Source organism: Nomascus leucogenys, chromosome 17 (genome assembly GCF_006542625.1).
Source record: "Nomascus leucogenys isolate Asia chromosome 17, Asia_NLE_v1, whole genome shotgun sequence".
Lineage (NCBI taxonomy): Eukaryota > Metazoa > Chordata > Mammalia > Primates > Hylobatidae > Nomascus > Nomascus leucogenys.
Window position 1 is genome coordinate 84,757,104 of NC_044397.1, and position 10,320 is coordinate 84,767,423.

At 54.9% G+C, this 10,320-nt stretch overlaps 1 protein-coding gene across 1 annotated transcript; it reads left to right on the forward strand.

Annotated features, from left to right (window-relative positions):
* Positions 1 to 4,586: 4,586 nt before the first annotated feature.
* On the forward strand, positions 4,587 to 8,899 carry CD79A (CD79a molecule). Its single transcript, XM_030797157.1, has 5 exons — positions 4,587 to 4,847; positions 6,539 to 6,838; positions 7,075 to 7,193; positions 8,201 to 8,269; positions 8,398 to 8,899. Exons 1-5 carry the CDS (start codon positions 4,769 to 4,771, stop codon positions 8,509 to 8,511), a joined length of 681 nt encoding a protein of 226 aa, XP_030653017.1. The 5' UTR covers positions 4,587 to 4,768; the 3' UTR covers positions 8,512 to 8,899.
* Positions 8,900 to 10,320: the final 1,421 nt, after the last annotated feature.

Genomic DNA, 10,320 nt, shown 5'->3' on the forward strand with positions numbered 1-10,320 from the left:
TTGCAATCCAGCCTGGGCGACAGGAGTGAAACTCCATCTCTAAATAAATAAATACAAAAAATAAGTTAGCTGGGCATAGATGCACGCCTGTAGTCCCGGCTACTCAAGAGGCTGAGGCAGGAGAATCGATTGAATCCGGGAGGTGGAAGTTGCAGTGAGCAGAGACCGCACCACTGCACTCCAGCCTGGGCAACAGAGCAAGACTCCATTTCAAAAAAAGAAACTAAATAAAAATGTTAAAAGCACCGTTGTTTACACTCAGCAACTCTTTGAAGTAAGTGCCGAAAAAGGCTTTGGAGGTAGTTAAAGTTAAGCCATAGGCTGGGTAGCTTGCCAGATGTCCCTCAGCTGGAGCCATCATTTGAACCCAAGCAACCCAGCTGCATCCTGGACCTAGCCACTCCAAGGGCTCTGTGCCTCAGAAAAGAGGCCCAAAGGGTTGCACTCTAGCTGCAGGCCAGTCACTCCCCATTCTGGGCTCTAGTTTCCTCTTTTGACCATTAAAGATGAAAACATTTCCCAGAGTTGACATGAGAACTCAATGCCAAGCGTCCGGTTTGCGCAGCAGCAGGCACTGTGCGTCCCAGGTAGGAAGCAAGGTGGAGGTGTACGGAGCAGGCCTGCAATCCCGCAGCCACGCCGCTCCAGCCACTGGGGGGCAGTAGAGGGCCGAGAAAGAGGCTCAGCCACCGAAGGCTCTTGAAGGTGAATTCCCAGGGCTTCCAGGTCTGGAGTCAGGCTTATTCCTGGGAGGGGGTCGTAACGGGGAGTTGAAGTGCAGAGGGGCTAGTGACCCCAGCAGAACACCTGGGGTCCTGGTCCCCAGGGCTACAGAACTGTCCTAGATACTGTGTCAAATGCACTGCAGAGTATTCTTACAGTCTTACCAAGTGGGGGGTTTGTACCCATGTTACAGGAGAAGAAACAGTTTCAGATGACCAGTCAGTTGGAAGGGCTGAGATGTAAAAGAATCCTGGGCTCTTGAGGCCCAGGCTCTTCTGCGTGGATGGCAATTGCACTTTTTTTTTTTTTGAGATGGAGTCTCGCTCTGTCACCCAGGCTGGAGTGCAGTGGCATGATCTTACTGCAAGCTCCGCCTCCCAGGTTCACGCCATTCTCCTGCCTCAGCCTCCCCAGCAGCTGGGACTACAGGCGCCCGCCACCACACCCAGCTAATTTTTGTATTTTTAGTAGAGACGGGGTTTCACTGTGTTAGCCAGGATGGTCTCAATCTCCTGACCTTGTGATCCTCCTGCCTCAGCCTCCCAAAGTGCTGGGATTACAGGCGTGAGCCACCACGCCAGGCTGGCAATTGCACTTTTTTAAAATTCTGCACTCTAGGAGGCAGAGATGGGCAGATCACTTGAGGTCAAGAGTTCGAGACCTTGGCCTGGAGCGGTGGCTCACACCTGTAATACCAACACTGGGAGAGGCCGAGGCAGGTGGATCGCCTGAGGTCAGAAGTTCAAGACCAGCCTGGCCAATATGGTGGAACCCTGTCTCTACTAAAAAATACAAAAATTAGCTGGACGTGGTGGCAGGTGCCTGTAATACCAGCTACTCAGGAGGCTGAGGCAGGAGAATCGCTTGAATGCAGGAGGTGGAGGTCACAGTGAGCCGAGATTGCACCATTGTACCCCAGTCTGGGCAACAAGAGTGAAACACCGTCTGAAAAAAAAAAAGTTCGAGACCAGCCTGGCCAACATGGTGAAACCCTGTGTCTATTAAAAATACAAAAAAAAAAAATTGGCTGGGCATGGTGGTGCACACCTGTAATTCCAGCTACTTGGGAGGCTGAGACAGGAGAGCAGCTTGAACCCAGGAGGCGGAGGTTGCAGTGAGCCAAGATTGTGCCACCACTGCACTTCAGCCTGGGCAAGAGAGCAAGACTCCATCTCAAAAAAAAAAAATCTGAAATACTTCAGGCATGCAAGTATTTAGCATTCAGTATTCATAATGTAAGAAAAACCTATGAAGCACAACCTAGTTTAAGTAACACAGGCAGGGCAGGGTGCAGTGCCTATAATCCCAGCACTTCAGGAGGCCAAGCCGGGAGAATCACTTGAGGTCAGGAGTTCCAGACCAGCCTGGGCAACACAGTGAGACCCCATCTTTATAAAAAATTTAAAAAATAGGCCGGGCGCAGTGGCTCATGCCTGTAATTCCAGCACTTTGGGAGGCCGAGGCGAGTGGATCATGAGGTCAGGAGATCGAGACCATCCTGGTTAACACGGTGAAACCCCGTCTCTACTAAAAAAATACAAAAAATTAGCCGGGCATGTTGGCATGTGCCTGTAGTCCCAGCTACTCGGGAGGCTGAGGCAGGAGAATCACTTGAACCTGGGAGGCTGAGGCAGGAGAATCACTTGAACCCGGGAGGCAGAGGTTGCAGTGAGCCGAGATCACACCATCGCACTCCAGCCTGGGCTACACAGTGAGACTCTCTCAAAAGAAAAAAAGAAATTAAAAATAGCCAGGCATGGTGGTGTGCACCTGTAATCCCAGCTACTTGGGAAGCTGAGGCAAGAGAATCACTTGAGTCCAGGAGTTTGAGGTTATGATCGTGCCACTGCACAGCAGCCTTGGCGACAGAGAGAGGCCCTATCTCAAAAGAAAAAAAGGCTGGGGGGAGGGGTGGGGGGCAGCCACGGTGGCTCCCGCCTGTAATCCCAGCACTTTGGGAGGCTGAGGTGGGTGGATTACCTGAGGTCAGGAGTGCGAGACCAGCCTGCCCAACATGGTGAAACCAGGTCTCTACTAAAAATACAAAAATATAGCCAGGCATGGTGGTGGCTGCCTGTAATCCCAGCTACTCGGGAGGCTGAGGCAGGAGAATCGCTTGAACCTGGGAGACGGAGGTTGCAATGAGCCAAGATCACACCACTGCACTTCAGCCTGGATAACAAAGCGAGACTCTGTCTCAAAAAAAAAAAGTAACACAGGAAATAAAACCAAGACAAGATGAACTCTCTGTGTGTTTGTGTGTCCCTCCCCAGACCCAACCCTGGCGTCCCCCAGAGGTAACCCCTCCCAGGAACTGGGCGTTTGCCACTCCCCTGCACGGGTCTACACCTCTGCTATAAACGTGTGTCCCTAAGCAGCGGATGCCTTTTGAAAACAAGTCAACTGTATCATGCTACGATATTTTTTCTGATGTTTGTGCTGTTTCTGAGATAGCCTTATGACACCTTCCCCTATTCTGTAGCATTCTGTCGGCTCACTTTGCCACAGTGTATGCACCCATTCTTCCATGAAGGGACTTTTCATTTGCTTCTCAATGTTTGCTACCAAAAATCTCCCTGCAATAAATTTATTTTATAGATCCCCTTGTATATGTGTGTGAGGGTCCCCTAACTGCTCACAAATATCTCAGCAACTCCACCCTCCCCACTCAGACTTCATTTCCCTCCTACCAGACATGCTCAAAGGAAACTGGGAGCAACACAAAGACGACTTTGAATCTCTGTCCACCACCCCTAGACTGTATGACACCAGCAAGTGACAACCTCCCCTCTCTGGCCTTGGTCTCCCCCTCTGTAAAATGGGGGATGGCCTACCTTGCTAGTCATGGCAGGTCAATATAAAACAACTTCTGGCTGTGCGCAGTGGCACATGCCTGTAATCCCAGCACTTTGGGAAGCCGAGGCAGGAAGATTGCTTGAGGCCAGGAGTTCAAGACCAGCCTGGGCAATATAGCAAGATCCCATCCCTCTAAAAAAAAAAAGAAGAAGAAAAATATATGTTATTATTATTATTATTATTAGAGACAGAGTTTCGCTCTTGTCACCCAGGCTGGAGTATAATGGTGTGATCTCGGCTCACTGCAACCTCCACCTCCTGGATTCAACTGATTGTCCTGCCTCAGCCTCCTGAGTAGCTGGGATAATAGGCATGTGCCACAACATCTGGCTAATTTTGTATTTTTAGTAGAGATGCGGTTTCACCATGTTGGCCAGGCTGGTCTCAAACTCTTGACCTCAGGTGATTCTCCTGCCTCAGCCTCCCAAAGTGCTGGGATTACAGGCGTAAGCCACCATAGCTGGCCTGTTTTTTTAAAAAAGTATTCCAATAAAGAGCTGATCGTGGCTCTAACTCCTTGAATACCAGGAAGACCATCTCGTGTCACATAATGAGACAGGGAGACATTCTGGTCCTCATCTCACAGATGAAAAATGTCAAGCTTCAAAGGATCAAAGTGCCCATCTAGTCACACGGGTAGTCAGCCACAGGTCAGCCTGCCTTATTTATTCTTCATGAGCATTTATAGTGACTAACATTTACTGAGCGCCTACTAGGGGCCATTTCTGTGCATGCAACAACCCCTTTAAGTCCTTGTTTCTAATCTCAAGAAGCAAGGAAATGGGGTCAGGGAAGGGACAAGGTTTGCCCAAGTCCAGGCAGGGGGAGAGGTCACGCTCAGAACCATCACCTGCCCATGACACATGCCCAGGACTCAGGTTCCCTAGGCTTCCTTCCGAAGGCTCAGCAGTGACGAGCCAGCCCTTGAACCAGCCTCTTCCCCCACCCGAGCAGCCACCTCTCAGGGGAATTGCGGCTACCACAGGTGCAGGGAGCAGTTCCTCTCCACTCACAGCCTGAAGCGTACCCGGCAGGGGCTGTCCCCAGACCCAACAAGCAAAGGGCCCAGTATCGAGGGCCACTGGAGCCCATCTCCGGGGGGCTGGGCAGGAAGTAGGGTGGGGTTTGGGGTAGGGATCTGGTACCCTGGGACTGCTGCAACTCAAACTAACCAACCCACTGGGAGAAGATGCCTGGGGGTCCAGGAGTCCTCCAAGCTCTGCCTGCCACCATCTTCCTCCTCTTTCTGCTGTCTGCTGCCTACCTGGGTATGTGGCCAAAGGGCAGGAACTGGCGGGAGGTGGGGAAAGCTGTGGAGGCTGCAGAGAGGGCACAGGCAGAGGGAAGACGGCTCAGGGAAAGGGGAATAGGAGGCGAGGATAGGGGAGCCAGGGAAGATGCCTATAGAAATCATATCTGTGTCAAGATGGGTCAAGGTGGGGCTGGAGGGAGCCCAGCGAAGGAGAAGGGGTGTCCACAGCCTCACGGAGGGAGGCAGGAGCAAGAGTCACCTCCCCCACCTCCTGCTCCCCTCAGGCCAAAATAAGGAACTAAAGTTGCTCTTGACTGAGCACCAGGAAGGGGACTTAGGGGTAGCAGCATTCAGCGTCTGTCAAGGGGAGAAAAAGCTTTCTCTGCCTTAAACCTCAGGTGCCTCTCTGTGTTGGGAGTCCCTTCTCAGCACTGGGGGAATGGGTGTCTCATGGACTCCCCCTCACCTGCTCAAGGACAGCTGGCCGGGGCTGTGGTCATGATAACCCAGGAGTTCAGAGAAAAAGGTTCCCCACCCAAGGGGACACGGGGAGCAAGGATTGGAGTTCACGTTTGAGTCTTAAGCCCGTGACGATGAGGGTGCTTGGCCCCTCTCCCCACCTCTTCCTCCTTCTCTCTTCCTCACTTCCCTCCTCTGCCTACCTCCAGAAGAGGGGGCGGGCCATGTGGGAGGCCTGGCTGAGAGCTGGGGCTTCCCAGAGGAGCCCGGATTGGACACTGCAGCCAGCCTGAGCCGCCTAGTCGCACTCAGAGACACCCCTAGTCTCCACCCCGCTCTGAGCCCCTTCGCTCACCAGCAGCCCAGCCCAAGGACTGAACTCACCCCTGACCCCTAGGTTGACACATACAACTTACAGAGAATGAGGGCCGGGCACAGGGTCACAGGCCAGGGCAGGCCACAGACTGGCTCCTCAGCCCAGGCAGGGAGAGGCCAGGGAGCCAAGAGTTTCAACCCAGTGCCACTCCTGACTGCCTGGTGATGCTGGCAACCCACCTGCCCTCCCAGGGCCTCAGCCATCCGTCCTGTAAAATGGGGCTAAGGAGAGAACCTACTTCTAGGGTTCTTGAATGATTACACAAGAAAAAGCGCCAGGTGCAGGGCCTGGCTGAGGCTGGGGTGCAAAAATGGACCGGGAAGGCTGCGGGAGGAGGGGACGCCTGCACTGCCTCTGGAAGGAGCTGTCTGGACAGCGGTCCTCCAGTGCCTGGAACAAACATCCAAAATCCAGAGAGTTCACAGGGCCAGAGTACAAAGTGGGTATGCAGGAGGGGGGCAAGAGATGGCACTGCGGAGGTGAGAAGGGCCTCCCAGGGGTCTTACCATCCCAGGGAGTCTCATTCTCCTCCCCCAGGGTGTCCTCACCCACCCCAACCAAGTATGTCCTTTCTCCTTCCCAGGGGCTTCTTCACTTTCGCGCATCCCCCCTCTCCCCAGGATGCATCAGCCCCTGTCAGGGGCTCTCCCTCTCCCTCCCCACCCAGGAGAGTCCTCACCCTCCTCCCCTCCCCACCCACGTGTGTCCTCACCCTCTTCCCCTCCCCACCCAGGTGTGTCCTCACCCTCTTCCCCTCCCCACCCAGGTGTGTCCTCACCCTTTTCCCAGGAGTGCTGGAGCTGCAGGGGCCAGGGCTGGGGGAATGTGTCGCCATCCCCAGTCCCTGACCCACCCACCCTGTCTCTCCACAGGCCCTGGGTGCCAGGCCCTGTGGGTGCACGGGGGCCCAACATCATTGATGGTGAGCCTGGGGGAAGACGCCCACTTCCAATGCTTGCACAATGGCAGCAAGAACGCCAACGTCACCTGGTGGCGCGTCCTCCATGGCAACTACACGTGGCCCCCTGAGTTCTTGGGCCCGGGCGAGGACCTCAATGGTACGCTGATCATCCAGAATGTGAACAAGAGCCATGGGGGCATATACGTGTGCCGGGTCCAGGAGGGCAACAAGACATACCGGCAGTCCTGCGGCACCTACCTCCGCGTGCGCCGTGAGTGGCCCAGCCCTGGCCCCTACTCCCACTCTCCCGCTGGGGGCACTCGGTTTATCTTTGAAGTGGGGATAGAGCCAGTACCTTCATTGTGGGTTTCAAACCGGCTTGGACAGAGGGACGGACATTCTCCTCTGCAGAGTGGGGGGTCTGGGGCCTTGCAGGAGGTGGGCGGGGCCAGGAGGCTAGGGAGGGCAAGAGGGGCCAGGGCTCTGAGCCATACCACCTCCTTGCAGAGCCGCCCCCCAGGCCCTTCCTGGACATGGGGGAGGGCACCAAGAACCGAATCATCACAGCCGAGGGGATCATCCTCCTGTTCTGCGCGGTGGTGCCTGGGACGCTGCTGCTGTTCAGGGTGAGCCCCATCAGACCCCCGAGTCAGCTGGGCGAGGGCCTGGGCCGAGGGACCCCCAATGCCTAGGTAGCCCTCTAGAGCCTGAGGTTCCCCATCCAAAACCTGGGAGAATGAAAGCACCCACCACATAGGGGCTGTGGAAGTTAAATGAATGAATATAAAGAAGGGACTTGAACTGGCACTGGGCCCAGGGGGTGTCTTCAATTTAGTTTCCCCTTCTGGGCTGTCCTCACATCCACCTCCCCCTAAAAAGAGTCTCATTCTTCTCCCTAAGAGTGTCCTCACTCCCTTTCTGCCCTCACCCAGGAGTGTGGTTACCCTCCAGGTGTAGCCAAGACCAGGGAAGGTGGGGCCTGGGGTCCTCCCAGAATCTCTGATCTGTACCAGCCTCTCCTTAGGCACTACAGAAAGTGTGACTGTTATTGTTACTATTCATGGAGAATAGTAAGGGAGTGGAGAGTCAAGAAGACGCTAGCTTGGGAGGCCGAGGCAAGAGGATCACTTGAGGCCACAAGTTTGAGACCAGCCTGGGCAACACAGCAAGACCCTATTTCTACACACACACACACAAAAACAGTCTTAAAAAAAAATTAGCCAGGCATGGTGGTGCACACCTAGTCCCAGCTACTCAGGAGGCTGAGGTGGGAGGATTGCTTGAGCCCAGGAGTTCAAGGCTGCAGTGAAATATGATGTTGCCACAGCATGCCAGCCTGGGCAACTGAGGGAGAAGAAAGAAAGAGAGAGAGAGGGAGAAGGAGAGAGGGAGAGAAGGAGGGAGGGAAGGAAGGGAAGGAAGGGAAGGAAGGAAGGAAGGAAGGAAGGAAGGAAGGAAGGAAGGAAGGAAGGACGGACACTGGTTGTAGACTCAGAACTGCTATGTAACCAGTATGTGGCCTTGGGGACATCTCCTACCCTTCCTGGAAAAGTACTTCCTGGCATCCAGGAGGGTCTGAAAGATATTCACCTCCCCCTGCTCACTGAGGCACCCACCCCACCCACCCCTACAGAAACGATGGCAGAACGAGAAGCTCGGGTTGGATGCCGGGGATGAATATGAAGATGAAAACCTCTATGAAGTGAGTGAAGGGTGGGGATGGGGTAGGGGCAGTTGTATTAGGGGTGGGGGTGTTCCCTCTGGGGGTGGCTGGGGACAGGGATCCCAGGTGTCAGGGTGCTGATGTTCGCTGCCTCATTTCCACCCCAGGGCCTGAACCTGGACGACTGTTCCATGTATGAGGACATCTCCCGGGGCCTCCAGGGCACCTACCAGGATGTGGGCAGCCTCAACATAGGAGATGTCCAGCTGGAGAAGCCGTGACACCCCTACTCCTGCCAGGCTGCCCCCGCCTGCTGTGCACCCGGCTCCAGTGTCTCAGCTCACTTCCCTGGGACATTCTCCCTTCAGCCCTCCTGGCGGCTTCCTTAGTCATATTCCCCAGTGGGGGGTGGGAGGGTAACCTCACTCTTCTCCAGGCCAGGCCTCCTTGGACTCCCCCAGGGCTGTCCCACTCTTCTTCCCTCTAAACTGCCCGACCTCCTAACCTAATCCCCCCCTGCTGCCTTTCCCAGGCTCCCCTCACCCCAGCGGGTAATGAGCCCTTAATCGCTGCCTCTAGGGGAGCTGATTGTAGCAGCCTCATTAGTGTCACCCCCTCCTCCCTGATCTGTCAGGGCCACTTAGTGATAATAAATTCTTCCCAACTGCAGACCTTGGCAGGAGTCGTGGATCTTATGGGAACCGCCTCTCCCACATGTCCCTCAGACCCAGGTGTCCCAGCCCAAGCCACTCCCTGCTCACTCCCCACACCTGGGACCAGGTAGCCAGTCTGGGCTGCCCTCCTGGGAGAACAAGATGTCTCTTGGGAAGGTCACCAGACCAACTGAAGGACTGGTTTGGCCCTCTTTGCACGGCCTCACCTCTGCCTCCTCAGTTCAAGCAATTCTCCTGCCCTAGCCTCCCAAGTAGCTGGGATTACAGGCGCCTGCCACCACGCCCAGCTAATTTTTGTATTTTTAGTAGAGGCAGGGTTTCACCATGTTGGCCAGGCTGGTCTTGAACCCCTGACCTCAGGTGATCCACCCGCCTTGGCCTCCCAAAGTGCTGGGATTGCAGGCGCCTGCCACCATGCCTGGCCGCTTTTTTTTTTTTTTTTTTAGGCAGGATCTGACTCTGTCTCCCAGGCTGGAGTGCAGTGGCGCAATCTCAGCCCACTTCAACCTCCACCTCAAGCGATTCTTGTACCTCAGGCTCCTGAGTAGCTGGGATGACAGGCATGTGCCACCACGCCCAGCTAATTTTTGTTTTAGTAGAGACAGGGTTTCGCCATGTTGGCCGGGCTGGTCTCGAACTCCTGACCTCAAGTGATCCACCATGCTTCGGCCTCCCAAAGTGCTGGGATTACAGGCGTGAGCCACTTTATGCATATTTGAGCCTTGGAAACACAGGGACTATCTTGTGGGTTGGGGCTAGTACAGAATTCAGACTGCAGCCTTTTCCCGATGGGTTGACTTACAGAAGGGGCATTTTGGAGGGTCTGTGGTCCTAACCTGGGGATAGCAGGGAGATCCAGGGGCAATGACAGAGAGGCACAGAGACACGGATATCCTGAGAAAGGGAGAGAGGCTGAGACCCAAGGATCATGACTGGGACGAGCAAGTTAAGGAAGAGATGATGAGTCCCTGGGAATCCGGGAGAGAGACAGGGACGTGGAGAGAAAGAGGGACAGAGACAGAGCGAGAAGGAAAGGAAGAGACAGAAGGGAGAAGGGGCAACTGAAAATGGGCACGAAGAGGCCCAGGCACAGCAACAGCTGGGGAAATGACAGAGACTGAGACGGAGATGCAGAAAGATACAGAGAGAGCTGGAGAGGGTAGAGAAGGGCTTTCGGGGAGAAAGTGATGGAGGGACAGAGAGGAGAGGTGGAGGCCAAGGAGGGAAAGACCCCAGTAGAGAAAGACAGAGGGACAGAGAAGGGGACGCAGACGCAGGCGGGAGCACACCCACAGAGGCGAAGGAAGGGCGCAAGACCAAGAGAACCACAGACGCGGAAAGCCGGGGAGGTCGTGGCTCGGTCTAGGGCGCAAGGGGAGCAGGGCTTGCCCCCAGAACCTCCGAGGAGGTGACCCC